The sequence below is a fragment of the Gavia stellata genome, chromosome 10, assembly GCF_030936135.1.
Source record: "Gavia stellata isolate bGavSte3 chromosome 10, bGavSte3.hap2, whole genome shotgun sequence".
NCBI lineage: Eukaryota > Metazoa > Chordata > Aves > Gaviiformes > Gaviidae > Gavia > Gavia stellata.
This window is the reverse complement of record NC_082603.1, coordinates 28,521,356-28,549,138: the sequence shown is the minus strand read 5'-3', so window position 1 is coordinate 28,549,138 and position 27,783 is coordinate 28,521,356. Positions and strand designations below refer to the sequence as shown.

At 35.8% G+C, this 27,783-nt stretch overlaps 1 protein-coding gene across 1 annotated transcript in view; it reads left to right on the top strand.

Annotated features, from left to right (window-relative positions):
• The window catches only part of AGBL4 (AGBL carboxypeptidase 4), a 948,642-nt gene that overhangs the window by 7,738 nt on the left and 913,121 nt on the right, over nt 1-27,783 (top strand). Inside the window, exon 3 of the mRNA XM_059822199.1 lies at nt 26,653-26,777. Within this exon, the coding sequence (XP_059678182.1) occupies nt 26,653-26,777 (125 nt within the window). The remainder of the gene's footprint in view (nt 1-26,652; nt 26,778-27,783) is intronic.

The following is a 27,783-nucleotide window of genomic DNA, read 5'->3' as shown; positions in this document are numbered from 1 at the left end:
GATGGACTAGATTCTCTGTGTGTTGAAGCAGTTTGAGTTCAGGTTCCCCACACACTCATCTCATAAATCAGGAGAAAACTCAAACATACTGGGTTCTTGTGGTAGTTTAGAGGATGCCATCAGACAATATGGATGACTCGCTCTTTAAAATACTTTGTCTTGGACTGTTTAGAGTCCATCAACACCTATTCTAGCAGGGTACAAAGCATGGCTCACTCGGTCATGCATTCAGGCTGTATTTCTACAATCATTACAGAAGTATACCTTCAAAAAGTCTGTAAGAAATGCCATCAACTCAGCAACCATCTTCACTGCAGAGCTCATAGTGCTTTGACAGGACCAAAGTTCCGCTGAGCTCAGGATACACTTGTGCCCACAGAGGCATCTACACCTTTTTTCTCATTGTGCAAAGACTGTTTGCTGGGTATAGCCACAAGTTGCCTTCACGGCTCCATCACAGAGTGATTTCAAGGTGGGCTCAAAATGCAAATATCTTTTTCCTCCCCAGGCTCTTGATGTAGAGAACTGGCATATGAAAAACTTCTGTTGACACTGCCAGCTGTGGCTTCAGTGAAGGGAAGGGAAATTCAAATATTGTTCTTTTTGTTTGGTATCATTTAGATTGCCAGTCATCATGGATGGTGGTATTTGTTGGTCACTCTGGCCTGTACATACTTCTGGATTAACCACAGTGCCTTCTGTCTTGCCTGGTAGGATGTCATAGGGAACATGGGAGGAAGCTGGAGTTAGGTGGTAGGCTGTGATGTGTTGTGAGGATGGTTCTAGTGATGGAACATGGGACAGGTAAGAAAACCCTGAAACCCCAAGCTCGACAGTTTCTGCTGCTTGTGGCTCAAATTGCTTGTTTTATAATTATTTTTGAGGATTGAAAGAAAAGTGTTGGCTCACAGAGTTTCGTAAAACTCAGCATTCATACTGTTAAATACAGGGTCTTTTTATAAGGTTTGGAAAATACATATTTTGGCTTGTTAGTCAAATATAATGGTGTTTAAATGTTAAAAAATACTGTGTCTCTTGAAATTAGAAATGAAGCTGCCGTCTGCTTTTATTCTCATTTCAACCAAAAAGTGGAACTCCGCCAAGAGTCATTAAATCTTCTATCCTTTGGATGAATTCTTATTTTTTTATGAAAAAATGTTATGATTGGGTAATTTGTGTATTGTGAATTATGTTCAAAAGGTTGTAATTAAAAGTTTTGTAAAATTTTAGGTTCAATCTCAATTACTGTAAACCTCATATTATTATGTTGACTGATGTACCACCACCTTGCAGTGAAAATCATTGACAAACATTAGTTTGTCTTTTCCTACAGCAGGTTTATAAAATATTTTGTGTTAGAAACATGATAAAAAAATTCAGTGTTGATGGATTGCAAATGATATTAATCAGCTGGAAAAAGTTAAGATCTACAAGTATTAAGAGATCTCATGTGACTGAGAAGTACCCTTGTATCATTTTTGTTAAGGTTTTAAATATCTTTCTATATTTCAAAAATAGGATAATGTACTTATAAAACACTCTGCACAACACTCAAAATTGCAGTAAGTGATTGTAATTCCGCTGATCTCATTGTAACCACTTACAGGCGTGAAATAGGCCATTGAGCTTTACCGTGCAAGATATCTTTTGAACAAAAGCAAAGATAATATAGGATGAATTGCCCTTTGGGGGTGCCTATGTCCCAGTTGCTAAGACTTGACATCTAACTTTAGGCAGCTAAAATTAGGTGAGATTAATCTTACTTGTGATTAATAAAATACTGTAAAATTTGAGTTGCGAAACATTTTTTGAAATGGACATTTTTGTTTGTAAAAAGTTGCAAAATCGAAACTAAGACAATATAGAAGACAATACTGTTAGCATTATGTTCAAAGAAAAACTGAAATCCACCCTAGGAAACAGTTGCATTTTGGCCGTCTCATATACAATTGTAATATGCTTCCAAAATTGTTAAACAAGCTGATCCTGCATGTGTTTACATTTAGGGGAAGAGAAGTACCCTTCTTCACCTTGATTTCAGTGGCACTACTGTGATATCCCAGAACAGGAATAAAGCAATACAGACAAATGTAATAATGGCACACTAATAGAAATAAAAAGTGCAAAAGCTGTTTAAAGCTACATTCTTCCAGTGCAAACACTTTTAGTGGTAGACTAAACTGTGTTTTGGAGCAAAAACTAGTTGTTATTCCAAATTTCCTATATTATGATATGTCATGTTTAGCTAGAATCACAAAGTCAGGTAGACTCTTTTGGCTTTCACTTCTATGAGAATGCTCATATGCAATGTAGAAACAAAAGAAATGAAAGTTGATACATTATTTCAGTAATGATGTCTGTTTTCAACCTACTTTTGTGGCGTCAAGGTGTGTCTGATTAATGAAACACTTTATTTTAATTATTTCCTTATTTGTTGACAGTAATTTATGCCATATTTCACATAAAGATATTAAGTGGTTATTGCTACCAGTAGGGATAATTTAACAAATGTTTCCCTTTTCTGAAAATGTCTGTTCCCAGTTCAGAGCAGTGTTATTCTATCAGAGTATCAATACCTTTGGACTACTGCAAGTTAGAATCCACAAAAAAAGTAAGAACAAAAGATTGATTTTAATTTTTTTTGTTGTTTTTTAATGATGACCCTAGGCATAGATGAATGGATGTAGCATGCACAAAGTGATATCAGTTAACATATATGACATTACTCAGATGTCTCAAACTCCGGAAAAAGCATGTGAATGATTTATGGAATTGATATTAATCTCTTTCCAGTAAATGCATTACTGAAGTTACATGGGAAATTGATGTTTCTGCTGTAATGCCAAATTAATTTCTTTCTTGCTAGGTCAGCATTGCAAATGGAACTAAATATTAACCTCTTAAATATCTAAACAGAATATAATATGGAAGACATTTTTACGAATGGGGGAGTGCTTAGTGTTGATGTGATACAAGCTAACAAATACAGCATTAGTCAAGTATCTTAATTTGTAGGTAATAGATATTAATGACTTATGGAGCTAATGACAATGCAAGAAGAATTAGTATAATAGCATCAGTAAAGAATTAGGATGTTAATTGTAGTTGGTGTGCTGATTATAATGTTTACAGTCAGTTTATCTTCTGATTATCATGCTACCTTCTTCAAGACCTAGCCTTTCCCTCCTGCCTCTTACCATGTGTTTGCATCTCATCAGCTGGTATACAAGCATACGTGTTGATTTGCTGTTTGACTGACCTGAGAGGGACCGGCATAAGCAACTGGAAATGGAAGCAGAAATGTCTTAGGTCAGATAATTGTAAGTTCAGAGCAGATTTTCAACAGCCTCTGTATGAGAAACAACCAAATAGAGTAGGAATCCTTAGTCTGGAAAAAAGACAATTGAGGAAGAATATATTAGAGGTCTGTAAAATCATGATTCTTAGTCAAAATGTCAATGAATACGAAACAGTGGTTCCCCGTTTGTTCTCTTTGTAAAAAACTAAGGGCCATCAAATGAAACTAGCAGTTAACGTGTTGAAAGCAAACAAAGGAGAATGGTTCCTCACATATTGTTTAATTAAGCTGTGGAGCTTCTTCCTGCAGGATGTTGTGGATGCTAAAACTTTGCATGTCATGCTTTCAAGCAAAAAAAACAACTGACAAGACCAGGGAAGAAAAATCAGATGAGAGCTACTAAACACTGACACCATCTCTGGCTCAGAAGGTTCATAAACTGTACATTGTAAGTGGTGGAATTATTCTGGGGAGGTATCTTCAAATGATTGCTTTGTTCCCATGCTCTTCTCTAGGGATCCGTTTCTGGCGGTTCCTGGGATAGACCTTGATCTCACCTGATAGATACATTTGGTTAAATGGTTAATTACTTTTAGTACATGTGATAATCTTTTACTATTTTCTAAAAATAGATTACAGGTTATAGTTACAAGCCAAAATTAACATCATGCAAACTACAATTTGATCAAATAATAGGAAGGAAAATTTTACAGTTATTGTTTCCATTCGAACTAATTTTCTTAGGAAGATAGTGGATGAAGATGCTGTGCTAACATTAACAACAGTTGTCCAGAAACATACCTGATGCAGATCCGTACTTAAGATTTTGCACTATACATTCCTGGTACTTGCATTTCCATCAGACTTTCAGGTTTTGGTGGGATTTTTCTAAGTTTGCTCTTTGACAGAGAAGGAATTAAAAAAAAAACATCAACAAAGATACTTTATACAAATACGTCTAAGTCATTTTTGAGAATAAGCAGAAGGATTTTCATATATACCAGGTTGTGAGATAAATTTTCCAGTTTCCATTTTTCTGGCTCTGTTCAAAATTTTCCATCTGGAAAAATGATAGAGGGAAATATAAGAAAGAATAGCAATGTCCCTGCCAGTGTGAAGGAACATTACATTACACTGAACAAATATCCTTATCTGAATGTACAATCACTGAAATAAATGCAGCTGTGTTTATTTCGGCTTAATCAGATATATTTGAATATAAAATCGTTGACATAAATGCAGCTGTGTTTATTTCAAACTGCACATGTTAATATGAACATGAATGTGACATCAGTTAATCACTCATGAATGTATAGAGGTATGTATATATACTGGCATGATAGAGGCCTGTGACAGTTGAAAGTACAAAGAAAAAAATCCAGCTGAGTTTGTGCTTTACCTAAAATTTTTTATAACAGCATTGGAGGTCACTGATGAGGAGATGCGAAATTTTTCTCATATAAAATATTCGGATTTGAATAAATCTATAGTTACTTTATAGTGTAACAGGTGACCTATTCTTCAGTTACTGACTAAGGAAATAATTGCTTTGAATAATTGCTTCTTAAAATAGAGAATCATGTTAGTTTTCAGTGATTGGTAGATCCAGGTCAGTCTCTTCTGATGGGTGCAGTGCAGACCTTAACTTTACCTTAGATTTTTATCTGATTTTGAGCCTTAAAAAGAGCTGCCAGCCACCCTTCCAGAATTTCATCTTTCTGGGTTCTCAAACCCAAGGAAAATAGTGAAGAGCAATGCCAGTGGAAAAATTTTGGCATGGTTTATTTTGTTAGGGATGCTTCTCCTTGCTATTTCCCCAGAGTAGTTCTCTGCCTTCACTGTCCTGTTTATAACCTTAATCTCTGTCTTTTTAAATCAGAGCCATTCAGAACTAGAAGAAATTGAGAAGTGTTCTTTACTCTGCTTATGCAGATGGTGCTATATAGATTATCAGAAGGAATGGCTGTACTCAGAATAAAAGATAAAGTGGCATCAGAACAGTAAATATTTTGGAGCTAAGAGGTATTGGAAAGGGTTTATTTTCATCTGGGAGAAGGCTGAAATATTCTGCTAGACTAAATAGCGGTATTTTGTTCAGTTAGTTCAATAACTAGTAATATTATCCCTGTTTTGCAGAAGACAGCAGCACAAAAGACATGGTTCTTGACTGCCTAGCACCTTTTGTAGTAAATTTCAGCTGTGTGAAATGAGTGCAAAATGGCTGAGAACTGTTAAGAGTGCTTTGCATCAGTTTCATATGAACCAAATGATGAATGAAATTTAGGAAATTTCGTATCTTGTATTATGTCTACTAGATTTGATCAAATAGTGATGTTATAAAGAATAAGGGAACAGAAGGAAAGCAGAGAAAATACATTTAAAATACATTTTAAATGTTTGCATCAGGTCCTGCACTCAAAGGGACATTGCCTGTGTGGCACAGCAGTGCGGTGCTGCTGTTTCTCTGTTACTGTGTGACCTTTGCATGACCACATTTTAATTTTTTTTTTTTTTAAATGAGTTGAAGACACTGGAACACCTCCGTCCATGGAGGTATTTAAAACCCTAGTAGATGCAGTATGGAGCAACCTCTTCTTGCTGATCCTGCTCTGACCAGGGCTGGCAGACTAGAGAATCTCCAGAGATCCCTTAGAAATCACTTAGAAGATTACCACTTTTTTTTCGTTCCTGAAATTAGAATACACTTCAGATAGATTCTGTTCTTGTTCTCTAAATTGTTTTAAAATTCTCAACTGCCTGCTGTTCCAAAGTTAACAAGCCAAATTAAGATCTTTGCTTGTTTGAGCTGCCACTGTAATGCAAGAAGAGACAAAACACTCTGCAATACATAATGGTCTGTACTTTTGAAAGAATACTGGTTGAAAAACATACTTCAGAAGAGGTGTTTCTGCATAAACTAAAAGTATGTTTATTCTCAGATTGATACTGTCTGATTTTAGGAGAAAATATTTTAGAATATTTTGCTCAGCCTAACAGGAATTTGGGTACAAGTTATTAGGTGGGAAACATGCATTATTTTGGATACATGCAGAATTTAATTTTGCATTTATTGATTCTGTTTAGTAACCTAATTGCCTTCTAGGTTCAGCCTTTAGCATGCTAATTTTGATTTGGTGTTTATATTTCTGAAAACAAACTGAGAACAAACCATATGTTATCACTGTGTGTTCTTTAGACAGCTACTGGAATTCCAGGATCTATTACAATAACATAATGTGAAGGTAAATTACCATAATATATTAAGGGTTATTATTATATTCTAACAATTTCTGGTAGAATCACATCTTTTTTTCTCTCATCTGAAAGTGTAAGATAACTTTTGTTTGTAAGAAGTATGATTTATTCTGTTTAAAAAAAAAGTTTCTGAATGTTTGTTGTTGCTACTATACTACCTTATGAATAATTCATTTTTAGTAGCCTTTTCTAAGATTGTAAATGAATGGCAAATTTCTGATGTGAAAAACTTTAAAGCCTCTTTCATGAATGTAATATAAAAATATACAGAGCTAAGGAATAATACATCTAGATTTTTTTTTGCTTTCAGCATTTTGGTGGTCAGCTTAAGAAATTATGTTCACAGTGAGTTTTGAAATGATTGGCTAATATTTTTTTTGACATTTGTGTTCCTTTTTTGTCTTTTGTCTTATTTGCAGTTTTTATTTACTTATATCAAGTTTCATTTATATAATGCTTTACATATATCTTTCACATTACTATTAAGTTGTATAATGAAATATCTTGAATGCTCCAGCAATCATATAAAGGTACATATACCTGCACTGAGCTGACTGCCACTTGTGTAAGGCACAGTCAAATTAGATTGCGTAGCAGTGTTAGCACAGCCCAAAATGCCTTGAGACTGGATAAATACTGAGATGGTTAGTTCACTCTGAGTTTTGTGCTGTTACAGATACATCACTGTCAGAATACCAGAGATAGCTAATTAGTGTCTGAGCTGGGTAAGGTGACGTATGATGATGCACTTATTCCTCTGAAATGCATTGTAGATGTACTCCTTACTAAACAGTAAAGTTAAGACAAGAGATGGAACAGCAATGCTATAATTAATTTATGCTGTCATCTGAAAAATAAAAGGTGATAGCAAGTTGAAACTGGACTTTTGGTTATTACTGCATGTATTTCATGTGGCTCTTCTGTTTCAGTAGCTTCAGGATTGATCCGTTCTCACTTATCCCAAGCACTTGTCACCCTCTTACTTGATTATCACAATGTTATCCTGCCTGTTATTTCTCTTTCCTCTCTGCATTTTTGTAAATGTTATTGCTGAAGTATCTTCTTTTGTATGATGAGAGAATGTTGAGCCCCACTCTTGAGCCTGTACATTAAATGCTATATCAAATTAAACCTTGTTATCCTCATCTCTAGGACTCTATGTTATCGGCCTTCTATTAGCATCTGTTTTGTTTTTCATTATTCCCATCTGTGTGCTCTTCTTTATCCTTTTTGGATTTAGTGATCCATTTATTTCCTTCCCTCATGTTTGCATTTGCATTTTCATCAGTAAATGTTTTTGTCCCTTTTATTTGTTGTGTTTTCCCATTTTCATGTGATTTCCTTTGCAAATATCCCTACTAGTCTTCCTTAAAATATTTTCTTAAATCTGTCTTTCCAAAATTCTTATTTATTTATACATTTATTTAAAGGAGCTGGGATCTGGAACTGTTGTCCTGATGTTTGGTGATTATTTGTACTTATCAGTCTGCATGTTCTTTCGGACAGAAAACGTTTCTTACCAAAAACTTCAACTTCAACTGTAAATCTTTTCTCAAGCACAGGGGATCTATGTTGACAGATGCCAAATCTTCGGTGCCTGGTCCAGGACACAAATCAGTGGAAAAATTTCTGCAAAACTATGATTTCTGTTGGCTTTGGGTCAGATCATAGGCTTGTGAAACTTTCTATGAATTAATAATCATGTGGCAATTGGGAAAATGTTTTGTTATTCAGTGGGCTAGAGGTCAGTAAGAGTGAATGCTGGAAGAAAGATAACTGATTAGATGGCATGAAAATAAGAACATTCTGAGTGATTACAATCAAGTTCAATTAAAAGTGTCTGTCCAATATGACTGTAGTGTAACAATCATTATGACATCTAGATACTTCTTAGGATGTGAATAGACGACTTCCAAGATCTCTGATTTTATTTTCTCTTTAGAATATTAGCCTGGTTAATAATAGCTTATGCTTATAATCTCTTACTACAGGAGGTCGTCGTGTACTCTACAAGGTGCTTTTGCTTTCATTTTATAGTTCAGAAATCTGAGGCTCACAGAAGTTAAGAGCTTCAGTGTTATACAGTAGAATCACCATTTGAAGCATTTTGACATTATCTTCTTTGAAGTACACTAATTGGATTTAAGCCCAAACCTTTGATTACTCTTTAAAATTGAACAAAGTATGTGTCATCCTGAATCACTGTGGATAAGACGGACTTTCCTTTGTAGGGATGCTATTTTAGAGTCTGCCATTCTTAAACAGATATTAGGAATAATAGATATTATGCCAGATGTAACGTAACAATAACTGATATTATTTCAGCAGTGCAGGAAAACTTAAATACAGTTGGAAAAATTGTGTTAGGCTATCTCCACTGATTCAGAGTAATGAAGAATGAACCAGATGAGTAAAGAAAGAGTAGGGAGAACAAGCATTATCTTTTGCAACCTATTCAGTTTTGGCTGATTTAACCTAGATGAGGAGATAAGCAATATTGTGTGCTTTGAGAGTACTGTAACAAGCTTTATTAACTGATAATAATAACTGGAAGACATATGTTAAATTGTTGATTCATATGAGAAAGAAAGAATACTGAAATCAAAAATTTGTGTTACTATAATTTGGTAATTGTGATTTAGTCTTTATTATCTATGTGGCTTCACAGTGATAGCAAATATAGGCTAGTATATTTTAGCAAAATAAAATGCCAAAGTGTATGAATTAGAAAATGTGGAGAAAATTAAGTATAGGCTCATTAATGCAATCCAGTGTGATTTTACTGTAGATGCTACGTTTGAAAGATTATCGTTTGTGAATTATTTCATATCTTGCAGAAAGATTTCAAGACCAAGAAAATCTAACCAAATAAAATAAACTTATTTATTATTAGTATTCTTAATTAACAAGTTTTAGTCCAATAAAATAATCCTGTCCTGCAGTAATAGAGCCCAAAAAATTATTAGCCAATCATTACTCTATTTTTATTATTGTTTGCCAGATGATAGCAGAAAAATGTCCTGAAACGGTTTGGAATCAGTATGTCAAATGTTTTGCAGAGGAATGTGGAGACTCAGTTTCTTATGAGAGTATTAGCCAGTGTAATTGTCCTGTAGTATGATACATACAGGTGGTGCTGCCTTGAACGACACAATTTGAAGGGAGTGTGTTCAGGCTAAGGTCTGTTTGTGTGGGTTCTGTTCCAGGTTGGGTTCTAGTCCTTATCAGCAGCAAGATACAGCAAGCAAATGCAAAAGCAGTAAGAGAGAAAGAGGGAAAAAGGAAGATACTAATATTGATGTGACTGTGTAATCCCTGGTTCTGCAGGGGCCAGACCAGCATGTGTAGAAATGGTTTTCTCAAGTGAAGTTTTGTATGGACTTAAGAAAATCAATTTGCTGATTACGAAAATTTAGTTTTTTTTTAAAAAAATCAAAATATGCCTGATAATTTTTCAGGTTTCCTGATGCCCCCTATGATATTCTTATTTGTAAAAGAAATATTTTTGTTTATAAACTGATACTTAAAACACTCCTGCCATCCTAGTGAACTATAGGATGCTGCCCACCTGTTCAGAATTAGACGTCTTTTTAATTTTAACTGTAATTCCTAAATTATAAACTATTTCCATCCTTAGGATGGGCAGTGGGACTGCCATTTTTCTTGTGAGTCTGGGATGTTCAAAAGCAAAAGGTCCTTCTGTTGCTGACTTCCTTGCACATCAGCAGTATGACAAAAAGTCACCTTTCCATCACAGAGGTAATGTTTTCATGTCAGTATGGTAAAAACATGAAAATGAAGCCAAAGACTTTATAAGTTCCTGGTTAAAGCTAGTGACATATGTTAATATATCATTTATTTAAATGTTTCTCACTATTGGTAGTAGCATTTAAAAATTATTCTACTAATACATTAAATATCCACATTTTTCTTTCTAATATCCACATTTTTCTTTCTAATACCCACATTTTTATTTCTAAGTAAGTACATGTTATAAAAGTTAAAGGGCTAGAATATTATTAAAATTAGGAACCACAGATAATTAGTTACTTCTTAAGGTGATAAATGTTTTTTATGCAACTGCTTGCACAATATTTTGTAATGTAATAAATCTTTCTAATGCATTTAATAGAGAAGATTTTTGTATGTCATAATGAACATGTTGTAAAGTGCATGCATATAGATTCAAACTCAAAATTGAAATTAACTTTGAGTGTATTTAAAGAAGTAATTTTAATTAACCCTTTTATCTCCTAGTTAATATGCTTTATGTGCTAAAGGACTTATATTTATATCCTAGCAGCTTCTTATATGAGAACAAAGGATTATTTTTAAGGTTAGATTTTGGTATAAAATGACCTTGCTATGGATTCACTGACAGGGTGTACTATTAGAGGTACAATACGGTATATAACAAAAGTAGTGGGTTTTGTTGTTATTTTTAATTGAAAATGTTTGACACCTCTTTGGGTTCTTACATAAATAGAGGTGTAGTGGCACCTCTCTTTAGAAATGAACTAATTTTGAACAGAAATAGGGCTGCTAAATGTGTGTGTATGTCACTGCTTTTGAAGACTCAAAAGCAACATTTGAACTATATAATTGACCAAGGTCAATTCCTGTCCCCGAGAAATGGTAATACAGCTCAACAATCACTGTACTGTGATTTAAGTACTAATTGCTTTAAAAATACCGATTTGTTCTCTGGTTTTGTGAAGTAACTCGTAAGAAGATTTTGTCTGTCTTGAAAATCTAAATCTTTCTTTTTTTTCTTTTTTTTTCTTTCTTTTTGGAAAAATATGGTCCTGCCAAACACAGACCCAGTGAGAATAAATTCGGAGATACGGTCAAATAAAAGAAAACTTAATTTTAATCCACTTATAGAATCCTAAATCAAGCTTAACTGGGCATCTTGATAGGCTAGAAACTTCTGGATATCAGAGAATTACTAGAAGAGCAGAAAAAGTCTGTATGTGATGTGATTGACTTTGTCTATTAATACAGAAGCATCTCTGCAGACCATGCCTTTATATAGCCCAAACCTCCCACTAAGCTCACCATCCAAGGTTTTGCAAATAGCTTATTGACTCAGATATGCCTCTGACTATACCCTGCACTTCAGCCTATATATAGACATGAGTAATATGAGAATAATTGGTCTGCTCTTGTCTTACGATTTCTTTCTTGATGCAGAATAAACATTACAAAGATCAAGGCATCTCAGCCGAAGACCTACTGAAGGGTTAAGATTATGTGCCTCCTCATTAGCAATAAACTGGTATCTGTAAGACCGCAAGTGCTACCTGTTTTTCTTAGCAGATGGATGGAGATCAGACCGGCAGTATGACGGAAAGACTCAGAAAGAGAAGCTTTCTGTGAATGAAACGCCTATGAATTGTGAGGCCACAATTCCTCTTCCAGAAGCTCTGGGTTTCCTATTAGCCTAGCTAGAAGGAGCTTACTTGCCCCTATTTCATGGATGTAGTCCTCCTCCTGTCTCCATGTCTTATACTCTTCCACCCCTGTCTGGGTTTTCTGGCTCCCATTAATTGCCTGCTAATATAGCTGCATAATATAACAATATAATATAAGAGCCATTTCTTCAGCATGTTTCAGCTGTAGCAATTCCTGGTTTTGACAGTAAGAAAGGCATTGGTTGTACTAAGACTCAGTTGGCAGAGGTGCTGGGTTTTTTTCCACTGTAGTGGCAGCATTTGGTTAAGAATTTGGTTAAGAAGAAATGGGACTTAAAATAATCGTCTTATTTCATAGGACTTTTAAAGTCATAGTTTCCTCTGGGTTTTGTGTGTTGAAGACAATGGTGAAAAGTAACAGCAAAAGTAAAAGAGAAGGTATGAGATTTTGTTGGCATGGGGGAAAAGGGAAGATCTGAAATCTTTGGTTGCAAAGGTCCTCCTTTGGTATCCTCTCTCCCTTTCAGGAGGAGGTGGGAAGGAGCTGAATACTAAGGGCATGCTGAGAAAGATCTGCCTGGTAGTATGAGTTATTTGATTGACCGTAGCACTTGAATTCTCCCCACATGGATACATAGTGTGTAAGAATCAGGAGATGTCAGGGAGACTCAGAGGGGAATTTTGGAGGTATCTTTTACAATGTTGATTTGATGACATTGAGGTTTTCTGTTTAAACCCATTGAAAGAGATGTTATTTGTTTCATTTGTGCTCTGTCAAAAGGGGAATGACAGAGCAAAGTGGAACCATCTAGAGTGAGGGTAGATTTTGCCCTCCATTGAGAGCTGCTGAGCCTGCTCAGAAGTGAGATGCTTTCAGAGTACAAAGTGGCATGGGCAGGAGGGTGGGGGTGAGGGTGCAGCAATCAGGGAGGCTGGAGTGCCTGGAGACTGCGAAACTGTTGAGAAATACAAGGAACAGGTACAGGGTTGGCCACAGAGGTGACAGTATTTTCCTGGGGATCCAGTGCAGACTATCTAGAATTTGTTGCAATTCTAGCAAGTTCACTGAGTAGGAAACTAAAGGCAATTGTGGGAACAGTATCTGCTTGCAAGGGCACAGTGGGCCGGGGATATCTGTTTTGATTTTTATTCCTTCTTAGTAATTTTGAGTTTTCTTTATTTAAAAGCCAATTAAGCTAGTTTATTATACAGTAAAAACCTCTGCTTTTTGTTTAAAAGCTTTATTGGCTTTTTGGAGTACTCACTTATAAGAAGAAGATCTAGGCAGTTCAATTTCAATAATATGTCTGACTTAGATTCTCATCCCATCCATCTTAAATCTATTTTCTTTCTTTAATCACCGACATGCCCTCATCACAGTTCCCAGGCTTGGTTTGCTTGTACAGTTGTTTGCAATTTTCACTTTTTAGATACCTGTATATCTGATCGACAAGGAAAATTACATTTCTTTTGTGACTCAAGCACAGGTGGCTATATCCAAGAGGACACTCACTTGTGGCCTCACTACCTTTTAACCAACTCGAGAAATATACTGTTCATGAACTAAACTGTGAGACTGTATGAGGATGGAGAAAATGCATTACTCTCCTTTTGTCACACTAATGCTCTTCTGTCTGTTGCTTAGCAGACCAATTTTCATATGTCTCCTAAATATGTGGAATCGAATTACTTATGATTGTTGTATAATTAATGTAAACTGAGATTTTGGGAACATATGACAGACATGTAACCACCCACGCCCTCCAACCAAGCCATTACTTTGAAAGTAGTTTGGTGTTTACATGGCTAGAGACATGACTTTAACAGCTTGGTTCTGCAGAGAAAATATTGTTACAAAACAAAAGCTCCTAAAGGAAAGTTGCACATTTTTAATGTACATAGCAAGGTATTTGGAGGTAGAAATATATCCAGATGTCTACACATATATGTATACTTTATGGATATAAATGTGTGTTTTCATGAAAATTCCTGTTTGTATGGATGTAGCTATTTTACAAATAACTCTCAGCTGATTAATATTTAAAATTAGTATTTAAAATTAACATAAAACATTGAATTGTAAAAAGTTTATCTGTTCTAGAATACATATTTTCATTTCTGACTGCCTCTGTACAACAGTCATCCCCTTGACTTCCTACCTTGCCCTCTCCTTGCCCTCCACTCTCCCTGTGGTTTAGGCATCATTTGCTGATGAAATCCTCATTTTGTGTTAACATGGGGAGTAAAATAAAATAATGTTGATGGCTTGGATTCCTGTTGGTATTCTGATGAACCCTGAGTAGAGAGAGTGATGTGCTGTCACTCTCCCCATAACTGTCCAAGGTTGTGAATTTTATTACATCTTTCAAAATATCTTTTTACTTTCATCTGAAAATGAAAATAAGTTGAATAAAATCTAGCTTACGTTTGAGCTGGGCTGCATACTCACTTATGTATATAAAATTAAACTTGGTTTCCTAAGGAGTTTTATCTGTTAATACAATTTTTGTTCCTGCTTTATGACAATTATCATATATGGATTTTTTATTATTTTTTTTTTTTAATTTTTTACTGCCACAGTTTGAAGTGAGAACATTAAGTTAAATTAATTTGACTTTGGTTGGCAAACGGTAATAGTAGTACTTCAACAGCTGTTTGCTTTCCTGAATTGTCCTTGGTGCTGAAATTGCTTTTGTGTCTAAACAGCAAAATGTGTTTATAGGGCTACGGAATATGGAGATAAATTTAGCCTGTCAAACAGATATTATTGGGGCTTTTTTGTGCTTTGTTTCTGGGAGTGGATCCTGACTACAGTGCTTTAATTCCAAGCTGTGTGTGCCTTTGGACATCTTACAGGAGTGTTCGTGGAGCTTTTCTGTTTGATTTATGACCTTGCCTGTATGGACTTCTGATCAGATTTTATTCTCATTTAGTGCAAGAGGGGCTAATTATGAAAGTGACAAAGACTCTTTCATTGTGCTAAAGCATTTTGAATGACAAAAAGGGGGCTTTAAATTAAAATGAACTTTAACAAGGCATTTTCACATTGAAGTGATACACACTCTACCAGTGATAGAGTAATTCATTTTCAACCCTTTCTGATTCTATAAACACATTGTCTCACAAGATCAGTAATTTTTTACCTCTCAGGCTAATGAAGAGTGGATGGTAGACCAATGAATTCTCTTTTTGCAGAACTGTTTTGACATTCTTAATTTTTTCTTAAATATCAAAGAAAGGACAGAGAGCTGTGATTTTATTGCATTAATATTAATAATAATTTATCTGCCAGAAAAACATTTGAAAATCACTTGACATTTGTAGAGAAAGATTAATGTTTAATTTACTACAAACATAGAAATACTTTGAAATAAAAGGAAATGCTTCTGGATTTGGCAAAATGAAAAAAAAAACCCCAACAAAATTAAGACAGACATTCAGGTATAATAAAATATTCTAACGATAGCAGAAGACAAAAACATGTTGGTGCCATCTAAAATGTCAATATTTAAATTATTACTTCTGATTGAAAAAATAACATCAACTAGATAGATAGCTTTTTAAGGTCTAATTTAAGCTTTAACTAAACAAAGATAAATGTGGGTAAGCAGTTTTCTGTTACATCCATGTGGGTACAGTTAAGAAGGCCTGCTATAAATTCTATCAGTATTATAAAACCAGACCAATGTAATATAGTTCCTTGGTACTACATAATTATGCATAGTACATTGGAGTAAAGCTAGGATATAAACAATATTGGCATTTTATAATTATTGGTAAGACTGGAAGTCAAGGAGGGCTTCCACAACAGGAGGAAAGGAAAATAGCAAGGCACAGGAGTCAGAAAATCATACAAGTGAAAATACAAGAACAAGTTCCATTACCTACAAAAGGATCAGAATGCTGTATAATAAAGAGAAAAGTACGGAAATCACCTTGTTCTACAAAAGCATGTCAGACTAGGAACTACAGCAGAGGAGTAGGTGAACAGTGAAGTTGTGTATCAGTCTAATCTGATGAAATGGCCAAAAATGTACCTAGGCTGCATGAAAGTCTATCTGTAAATTTTATCATGGAGACTATATTGTAAGATTTCACTTCTGGGCAATGAAATAATGGGATTAATGTATTGAATGAGAATAACATTTCTAGCCCCCAAACTGTTTTTGTGACTAGATTGATAATGGCATAGAGAACCAAATTCAGTTTCATAACAAACTGAAATAAGACTGTTTCTTCTGCAAAAGCTGTATATAGGACAGATATTATTCAGATCCAGTATTTGTACTGAAAGTCTATCCTTATAGTACCATTGTTCAAGGAAATTTTTGTATAAGATACAGAAGGAAAGATTTAGCTATAAAATGAGTAATTTGTTAGTTAAAGAAGGTTCTTATTCAGGATTCATGTCAAAAAGCAAGATTCTTTTATAAGACAATAGCTGGAGCCTTGCCATTAATACTCTCCTTTTTCTTTTTAATAAAAATAAGAAAATTTATTTACAGCTCTGGTGACTTTGGAGATGTCCTTGAGAATGTAATTTAACTATAGGTCTCCAGACTGATTGAGGTTTCCATCAATTAATTTTCTTCAAGTGGTAGTTTGTAGTTATACTATGGAAGGATTCCCTTGGAAAAATGGTGATTCCATGTATCAGGCACCAAACTAGGCCAAATGCAGAATTAACAGCTTTACCGTACAGTAATAAATCAACTGGAATATCCTCACTTGTAGGATGAAAGATCTGTTATGCCTTTTGCATTACAGGAATTCTTAGGGTCTTTGCAAAATGATGACTATATTGAGTAGGAAGCATTACATAAGTAGGCCTACTGTAATGTACTTAAGAATAAAGAATATGCAGCTTTTAACATTTTTAACTGTTTGTAATGTCTTGCTTGCACACCTGTGATGTCTAGGCAGCAGGTAAATATGAGAATGTTTTACATTAGATGCTATAGGTAGCAACAAATTTCAATGCTGTACATTGAGCATCAGGCCCTAACAAAGTAGGTATTTAGAGATGTGTTCATCCCTGCTACACACTGTGTACATCCCACATCTCCCTGCTACATCCCACTGTGGTACAGTAGTTCATATTCCCTCATCTGCCTTGGTGGTTGCTTCTGTGGTTAAGGCTGCAGACGTTGTTATAATTTATTTATTAACTTATTAATTATTTATTTAGGATAGCACCCATTATATGCTAAGTGACTTTGAAACAGAAATTTCCCCAAATGCTTTTCCTTTAATAGCTTTGCTTTGAAAGATGTGATACATACACAGTCGTGAGATACTAATTTTGATAGCATATACTTTGTTGAAAGCTGAGTTTCGTGACACTAATGCAAAACCGCTTTATATTCTGATTTTCCTTTAGCAAAGGTTCACTGCCATGGATAAATAACTGCCCATCTGTCATTGGAGGCCTTTGGAGAATTGATAAAGAGGGAGCAGAGAAATCAGTAGTCTACTGTTTTTCTGGGGATTTGGTGGTTTTGGTGTAGTGGGTGTGCAATGGCCATCTTAGGGCGTGGGCCTCTGATTTTTAAGCATTCTTGACAGTCCCTACTAAATTGATGCATTGCTACTTCACTGCTGCCAGTTTCTCTATTTACATGATTTTGTGACTTACTTTGGAGAATTTGTCCTGCAGTCTGGGGCTCTGCTGATATTTTTGTAATTCATAAGAATCTCACAGATGCAGGAGAAGGAGTCAAGAGACTGACTACATTTTATCCATCCTTTACAATTTCCCTACACAGTGAACATTGACATTTTATTCTTCACAGCTCCAGTTTTTTAGGTCCTTTAACTGAAAGCATCAGTATTTATTGATAAGGGCAATTTTGAAATCAGGCTCTTTGGCTGCAAGTGATTAAATATCAATCTCATTTGATCAAAACTATTGAATTCCTTCAGCAAGATTTTATTATATAATTTCTTTATACATATGTAAGCTTGCTGTTTACACAACGGTATTTGTAGTATATTGGGATATCTGTTGCTTGTATATTGTGCTATTTTGCTCATGGTGGTTTTTGAGCAATGACGATCACTAAATCTTTAGGATTACATGTTGCTGTTTTTCTGCTGCTCTAAACTGGGATAACCATTAAGACTGCTCGTCTTAATGAACATAAAAAGACAGAAAATATTCCAGTTCTCCTAGTTGCTTGTGTTGTCTTTCTAAACGGTATTGTTTACTCTTCTGGATTATCTTCAAAGCAAAGTTGCAAGTGGTGTAAGTAGGTGGCCTTTGGGAATAACAGATGCTGGAACTTAAAATTATTTATATTGTGAAATCTGTAATACTATCCTCATTGCAGGAGGAGCCTCAAAAATACTGCTCAACAAATTTTAATCCCTGCATTCCCCCTTCTGCCTTGCCTAAACATCACTCAAACACCAGTGACCACGAGAAGTATTTTTTTCTGAAAGAAAAAACTAAAGCTATCTATTGGCAGCACTGTCTGGACTACTAAAATATGAGAATCTTTCTGTAACTGTTTTTAGTAAAAGGAAATACATCACCGCATTATCCCCCCCAACTTTCTTGTCTTTTATTTTCAACTTATAAATTTAAGCTGGCTTATGCCTCTTTCCTTTTTCAATCAGTCCTTCTTTCCTAAAGGTTTCCAATTCCTTTAATTTTCTGTGTGGAAGACAATTCTTTGGCTTGCTTAAAAATGGTCTTGTACATTTTTTGCTTCATTCAGAGGCTAGTCCCACAACTTTCTGTTAATCTAATGATTCAGATTAGCTCCTGCGGGTGATAAATTCTGCCTCCTACTCTAATTCAGATAAAAGTTTTAATTTATAAACTCCTGTGGGTGTTTTAGTCTAGGCCACACTGTTCATTAATATTTCTGCAATTTGACTCAGTACAAAGGAATTATAAGTCTATTCATTACGCTTGTTTGGGACCGCTGAGAAACAGTAACTGCGATCCCAAATACTATGGGTAGAATGCCCGTAGGAAATGGGTCTAGTGCACCTTACTTACATCACTTGTGAGGAAAAATATTGGAAAGAGTGGAACTCAGACTCTGATCTTGAAAAAGTGTGGAAAATCAGATTGTGCTCTCATTGTTATGAATTAGGAAAAACCATTAAAATCAATATTGTTACACCAAAAGAAATAGGATAGTTGGAAAGGATAAGAACATTTGTAAATTTTGGATTCACTGCTCTTCTCCATGCTGTTGCTGAATCATTTGGTAGTGAAACAAATGAACAAATGGAGACCCATAACTCTTATATACCCAAAAGATCAATAAAATTTATTTTAATGCTATATGCGTAGATAAACAAGAAAAGTGTAAAAGCTAGAATTTTCATGTGCTGTCAGTCACAATTAGATTTTTTCACAGTCTAATTACAATAAAAGCTCAATCGGAACCGCTCAGCCTCTGTAAGTTATGTATTAATACATACATCTCAGTTTACCCTTTCCAGTGATGGGAGCTGGCCTTTTACCAGTTGCTGCTAAGAACTAAGATAGTCATTGTTCCCGTACAATCTTTTTCACAAAAGCTACTGGTTTACTGTCCTTTGGATGTCACTATTGGTAAAAACTTAAAAAGTAATGGAAACACAGCAATTTCAACTTGCTTAATTGAGGAGGGAGGATAGAAAAGAGACTATGAAGTCTGAAGCATCCAGCTTCTCAAGCCATGTACTTTTGAAATGCTTTGCCTATTTGATAATCTTGAACATTTTTCAAAGGCGATTTGGATTTTGACTGAAAGCTGAGCCATGAGCATTGCTATTGTTTTAAGTGAAACATCAGGTTCTTAAAAGGATACTATACTGTTGGAGAGTATTGAGGGGTTTTTTCCAAAAAGTTGATTTAACTGTAGCAGTGTAGATATGACTTTGTATTGCAGAGCAGTATGTGTAACCTGTGCGATATGTGCAATTTTAATAATTTAAAGTATACTTTAATTTACAAGGAGTTGTATATGTGTTTGTTATGGTATTTTATTTTTATTCAAATCATGTGCTTTGCAGTTCCAGGAATCTTGATTTGACATATGCTTTGGGCAGGAGTCCAGGAGATGATGCAAAAACAGTCACAGGTTTTCAGAGATCATCACTATTTCATTAGATTTCTTCCTATTTAAAAATCAAATGTTATTTAGAAGTTGTTTAGGACTTCTCACCAAACTATTTTTTATAAATTCTTTTCACAGACAAAGACCATAAAGCCAGTGGGAATTTACAACTGCTATTCTTAGATGCACTTCTTTCAGAAGATATCTAATCTTTCACTCAAGAGAAGTTTTTACAGAGCTTGGTCCCTGTAGTTCCTGTTCCATTTAGAATGTATCAATAAAATTTCTTTGCATTATCATCTCGACGTGTTTTGTGATCTTTAAGGATGAATTCCATTGAGGGTATTCCATATTCTACATTTCACCTTATTTTGTGCAATACAGTGTTGCATGAAAATATAGATTAATACTGTTTGGCTATCTTGGACTTGATCCCAGGTTCAACTGGTGAAAATGATGTATATTCCAATCTGTTCCTTGGTTGTTTTTGTTTAAAGAATTTGTATAGATTGAAATGCAGCTGCAAGTGTATTAGTGATTTTCTATTGCTTACTTGTCAAGATTTTTATTGTGTGGATGAAAAATAGTATTTCAAAACCTGGCAGCATATTGACAAAAACAGAAGAGCACTTTGTGTAATTCTCTTTTGAAAAACTACCTCTTTTAGAGACAGAGATTGCCTCAGCTACTTCCATTCATATGTATCTTGATCAATAGATTTATTGATAGCTTTTAGCTGAGACTTAATTCTTTTTTCTCTTCTTGGTTCTCCATGGTGCTCACTTTTCTGAATTAAGAAACTAGAATTAGGCTCCTATAAGCAAGGCATACAATATGCAAGTGCTCTAGGTGTAAAAGGAGGCATTTGACCTTTTGTTGCTAATCTGTGACAGGTGCAGGCTATTTTCTTCCAAATGGTGTTAATTTTCATGTGCAAATCCACCCCCTGAAACCTGCATTCTATATATCCACCACAGGGGAATTGGTGGTCATCATGAGCACTGTAATGGACAGCTGAGAGGGATAATCACTGATATTTCAGCACATTCATGCTTGCGACTCACTCGTTTTTAGTGCACTTCTGTTTTCACTGCTTATTAGGGAGGCTGAAGTTAGTTATTCATTGCTGGACAAAAAAAGTGTCTGAGAAAGTTCATGTGCAGGGAACAGCACATTGTTACAAATTAGTTTCCTTTACCATTTCTGGCAAACTCATTACAAAGTAATCGCGCCCTGCGCTGAAGTGCACTTCCTCTGGGACCAATAACTGTAAATAAGCAGGGCTGCAAGCTGGCTGATAAGTTGTTGTTCTGAAGATAACGGTCCTTTTTAGCAGAGTGTTTGACCTTTTTCTTTATATTGCCTCAGGCTTGTCTAAGACCCTCAAGGTCTATTTTTCATCTTAAAATTCTCTGTGGGAAAGCACAATGTGTGGTTTAAGAAGATTTTGGGATTGCTTAACATATCTATATTTTCTTTTCTAGCATTTTTATGATAATTGTTAGAATGCTTAGTAAGTTTAGCTAGCATTTCCTTAAGCAGGTTTTCTTTCTTTGTGTAAAGTACACTTTTTATTGATGTAGGAAGCAATATACATTAATATTTTATGAGCACTAAGTGTATGTTGCATGATTAATAAAATAGTAACATTGGGCTTTTTTCTGACTTTTAAAGAAACCTGAAACATGCTATTGACCTCTTTGACTATTCACATTTCGAGAATATTGCACTAAACATTACTCTGTAAAGCAATTTAAGCAAATATAATTAAGAATTTCAGCTTGAATGATTAGAGAAATGTCTCTTCTTTTCTCAGTATGCTAAGGGTATTGAACAGAACTGTGACTGAAAATTGAGCACGTCTTAAAAACAAACCCCAAGGCTAAGTGAAAGTCAGTTTATAGACTTTTGGGAATTTGATTTGTTCACATCTTCCCATCAGTTTAAAAAGATCTGTGCCAGTATTTCTGTAAAGTAGAATAATAATAGAACACCCACCCCCCACCCCTAATTTCAGAGTGCATAGGAGAAAAAATCCATAATGTTTTGTAAAGTGCTGGCTACTCTAATAAATGGCTTATTTTACTTTTAAGATAGAGTCGGAAAGCCATTTGACAACCAGAAGTGCACCCAAACTGTAAAAAAAAAATTAAACAAATGTCTTAGAATGACAATAAATTCAGCTCTTACTGCTCATAAAGTTGTTGGGCTTTTTTCCCTTGCAGATCATGTTACTCAATCAGTTCATTAATTTTACATGTACCTTAAATAACATTATTAATATCTTATGTTTTATAATGTTAACCTCCAAATATAATGTTAATCACAAATTATGGAGTGATGATGCTTTAAAAAATGTATAATCTCATAATAGAACTTCTGTATTTATTGAATGGAGTGGTGATGATTTCATGCAGGCATGAACCCAAAGTAAAGCAAAGCTGATGTTTTAGTAGTGTGAGACTTTTTTCTGTGATTCTAAAAGAATGTACTTAACCAACATGGTTATGAACAGACTCTCTTACTGATATCACAAATTACCAGACTAGCAATGTACACAGAATAAAAACTGTGCACGGAAAGGGTCTTCTGGTAGTTGTATCGAGACTGAAAACTGTTGGTAGGTACATTACACAAAATTGGTGCTATCTAGCTTTCTCTTAAATTTATCATAATTCCAGCAGAGAAACTCCACCTCAGGTACCGAGAAGCAGAGTGTATGTATTGCGTAATTGCACAGAGATTCCTGGCACATAGGAGGAACTTACTGTCTAACCATTCATTAAACGGTTTTCTCTCTTGCTATACATTTAACAAGAAAAGAAAAGAGAAATATTAAGGAACCTTATAGAGCTATTAGAAAATAAAAGCAGTTTAGAAGTTGTTTGAACTTAAGCGAAAATGTTTATTCTCAATGTTAAAATATTAAAATGGTATAATGGCTAAATGGAATAGCATAATCAACGTTTTAATTCCTGTTTCATAGTTTGTAATGCATTTCACTGTGTTACCTGTGGTATTGGAATATACTTCTCACTCATTAGAATAAATCTATTTACCATGATTACAGCAGTGTGAAGGCAGCACATAAAATTGTTAACTTTGTTTATGAGGTTAACGTTGGGAAGTTTATATCCTTTCTTGGACACCAAAAAAAGTTTTTTCAATGGCATTATCAGTTTTCTACAAAGCATCTCTTAAAGCGAGGAAGTGCTTTGTTCGTACAGTTCTAGGCTTCTTTCTACCAAAACTGCCATCTTGTTTAATGACATTGCTATGTGGGTTGAAATTAGGCTGACAGATTGTGAGCTCAGGCTGTGATATTACAAACAATAGTCTATTGAGCACAAGGAACTTGTTGAATAGGTTACTGAAGGCATTAGTGTCCGGTCCAGCCTATTTGGCATCTGGAAGACAGAGAAGAAATAGTGCGCTAATGAAATGTACAAATGATACTAAACTGCAAACGGCTGCAGGTGACTACGGCAGCTGATGTGTACATGAAGGAGCCTAGTAAGAGGCAGTTCTGTAGGCAAAAAGTAATAAAGTGAAATACAATTCACAAAAGGAAAAAATACTGCATTAAGAGGGAGGTGAGTATTCAAATAAAGTATTACAGAAAAAGAGAGAAAACAATGTTGGGAGTCCCAGGGAATCGTGCATACAATGCTTAAATTATTAAAGGTTCTGCTGGATTTGAGATAGGTGTATATGTTTTCCAGAGCAGACTGGCTTGGAGTGCTTCCAGCATACCAGCTCTTCACTGTCAGTGATTTCAGTGATTGCTGGGGTCATTGGGAGGCACGTATACCTAGTAGTTTACAAGCTGGACCTAGTCCACAGTGTTCATCCAGCCTGCTGCCTTAATCTTAGAGGATCCATCAGCATCACATGCACAGCTCAGGTTGATGTGACTCTGGGTGTCCACACATTAAGCTTTGTCCAGAGAGAGCTTAAAATGTGACCTGTGAGGCAACTGGAATCCAACCTAAAATGGAGGCAACTGGACCACCTAAATTCTGAAGTACATGAGGAATGTTATTTTCCCAACAATGTCGTACGTTCATGACATTTAATGAAAAATACAGTAAACCAAAGTCCTTTAATTAAATGTATTACAATGCAATAGCTTGCTTTTACCACTCGTATTTACTTTGGATACCAATCTGTAGGAAATAATTGTTTACGTTAAGATTCAATTTCTGTTCTGGTGAATAGCAGTGATAGATTTGACCCCTGGGGCAGATAGTGCACTTAGATGAGTAAGGGACTTAACCTAAAGTCAGGCAGAGGTGGTGGATTGACCTTGGTGGGCTGCTAGACACCCACCCAACCACGCTCTCACTTGCCCTCCTCAACACGGTGGGGGGAGAAAATAAGATGAAAAAGCTTGTGGGTTGAGATAAAGACAGGAAGATTGCTCACCCATTGCCATCACAGGCAAAACAGACTCGACTCAGGAAAACTAATTTGTTGCCAGTTAAAATAGGTTTGGATAGTAAGAAACAAAGAGAAATTAAAACAACACCTTCCCCCCACCCCTCCCTGTTTCTCAGGATCAACTTCACTCCCCCCCACAACAAGCATCACAGGGGGACAGGGGGGCCGCGGTCAGTCCATAGCAATTCCTCTCTGCCGCTTCTCCCTCCACACACTGTTCCCCTGCTCCAGCCTGGGCCCTTCCCATGGGCCTCAGTTCCTGTCAGGAAAGCCTACTCCGATGTCGGACATCTGCAGGCCACTGGTCCTTCAGGAAATACCCAGCCTCTCCCCACAGGATGTGGGGCAGTCTCTGCCCTGGCGCCCAGAGCACCCCCTTCTGTCCTCCTCCTCCTCCTCCTCCTCCTCCTCCTTCTCCTCCTCCACCTCCTCCTCCTCCTCCTCCTCGAACCATGGTTCTCCTCAGACTCCCTCACTTCTCTGTCTGTGTGGTGTTTTTGCCCTTCCTTAAATACATTTTCACCAAGGTGCCACCACCTTCGCTGAGGGGCTTAGCTGTGCCCTGTGTGGAACCGGCTGGAACCGGCTGGAACTGGCACGGGGCAGCCCAGCCTCTCCTCAGAGAGCTCAGCCCTGCAGCCCCCGCTGCTGGCAGCTGGGCACGGATGCCGATACAGCAGATGACATTATTTATATTTGGCAAAGGTATTCTAGCTGTACAATATTGCTGGTTTTTCCCAAATATTTCATATGCCAAAGGTATCCTTCAGGCAAGTGTTTAGGAACAGATTGTTAGCATGAAGTGGTTTTCTACAGAGGGAATCAATGAAGAGAATTTTCTTCTCAAAAGAAGAATGTGGGTAGGAAAGTAGAGGATAACATTAAAAATAGAGAAGCCTAAAAAGATTCAATTAGTAAAGCCAGAAACAATTTAGGATAAGGAAGAAATCCTGCAAATATACTGATGAACAGAGTTGAAAATGTTTTTTCTTGCCTCTTTTCCGCCCCAGAAGAGCAGATCGGCCAAACTTTGCTACTTGTGCTCATACTGAGTAGTGTGTTACCAACGAACAGTGGTGTTGACTGAAATGGGACTTGCTGAGGAGGGAATTGTTTAGCTCAAATAGTGTTATAAATAGCTATTTGAACCCAACAGTATATATCCAACCCAAAAATATATATCTAAACCCAAAATTAGATCTGAAACCATAAAACCAGGTCATCTTACAGTGCTATTTTTTTTAATAAGTATAATTTAGCATGTGAGCTAATTCATGGCCCTGTCTTACAAGACCTGATGAGTTGGGTTTTGGATTGGACCAGGAAAATGTGAAGTCTTATTTTTGTAGTGTATAGATGAAATGGACAGTCTAAACCCTGTCTTTAAAAATCTTGGCACACTTCAAAGGAAAAATGCCAATTTAGCAATTTAAAAGCACTTAGCAGTTTTCCCAGTGCTGAACTTCATTTCTATAGCCAGTGTGGTTGCTTGCTGAATAATGCCATAGGGACAATGTAGCTCTGACTATATTTAAAAATATTATTCCATGAAATTCACCAGGAAAAAGCTGAGGCGAAATCTTACAGCCTCGTTTGTGTCTTTGGAAGGAGGTGATAGTGGCTGCAAATGGTAAAGGAAAAGTATTAAGATAGCTTTTGTATCACAAAGGCAATGAAGGCTGGCCCATCTGTGGGGAGAGGGTCACTCAGAGCACCAGCCAGAGGGGCCAGGTGGAAATCTGGGGACTTTTTAATCTTACAGGTGCTTGAACATGAGCAGCAAATGAAAAGAAAGAAATCCATACAGGTGGGGACTAAAAAGGGTGCAGAGACATTGTCAGAAAAGTGTGTGTGTGTGGGGGGGGGGGAAGGAAACAATTTAAAGGGTGTTAGGACACTTAACTGTAATACTCTGACAAGAGAAGACAAAAGTTCAGTTTGATTGAACAATAACAATCCATGTTGTCTTCTTTTTGGTGTATTCATATGCATGTAGCTCACTGGTGTAAATTTTATTTTGTGACTATTATTAAGTCTTTTAAAAATAATTCTGAACTGTTGTAAGGCTTATTATACTTATATATTTCAACCAACAGAGGTAGAAGTTTTTAAAACTTTTCTAAATGTAGCTCCTGGAGAGTTTACCATCCATTCATTGAATGCATTCTTTTTCATATGTTCTTGGTAGGTAACCTTGGACGGGTGGACCACATCACAGAATTTGAGTATGACCTGTTCATTAGACCAGATACCTGTAACCCACGCTTTCGAGTTTGGTTCAACTTCACCGTTGAAAATGTAAAAGAATCACAGGTAAGTGATACTAAATTAGATAGTATGATAGCTTTAAAAATTGCTTACTCCACAATATATTTTCTTAAACAAAAAAGATGACATCCAGGGTTTGTAACTAAAATTTTGCTGTAAAATTTGTTTCTGTTCTTTGAATTTTTATAAGTAATAGCAGATATCGGCATGACTGGATATCACCATGTTTTTCAGCTATCCAAGACAGGAAGTAATTAGAAAGACAATGTAACGTTTGCCACCTGGCAGGAGCTGTATCAGTAATGGCTGCTATATATTTGTGTTAATAGATAAAAACCAAATATATGTGTTAATATATGAAAAAGAAGCCCATCATAGCTGTTCAAATGTTATCACTCAAGCCTTCATTTAATACATGTAGAACAATGAGGTAGTGTTCCAAACAGGCATTACTCTAGTGACTTGTAGTAGAGAAGGAGTTGCCTGCCAGTGCGTCCCTTGTGAAAGAGGAGGTTTAAATGTGAAACAATTTGATAGGCAACTGTTTCACCTACTTTTAAATAATGTTTCTTTGAAGTAAATATACCCCATGAGGAAGAAAATTCCTTGCTCTATTTTTTCACTTGTCTTAAACTAAGCCAAAAAAAAAAAAAGTTAGGTACTAACTTTCACATTGACAAATCAAAAAAGATTTAATTCCACTTTTCACACATACCTTGCATTTTATTCTGGTGTTCTGTCTTAGTTTATCATAATCAGACTGTCGTTTTCACTTAATGGAAAGAAAACATATTTAGTAAGAGAAAAAACTGCAGAAGCTTGATATTTGTATTCCTATGAGACTAATATCTTAATATCCACCACTGTACCATTCCTGTTACAACTAGAAATCATGAAATTGTTTATCTGTCTTCCTGGAGCCTGATACTTTATCAGACAGACCCTTTCCCCTGCTGTGCCTTACTCAACTATGATCAAATTATAGTCATGAGATGAATGGGAATCTGTCTCAAGGAGGCAAAGAGATCTGGTAGAAAGATACAATATATAT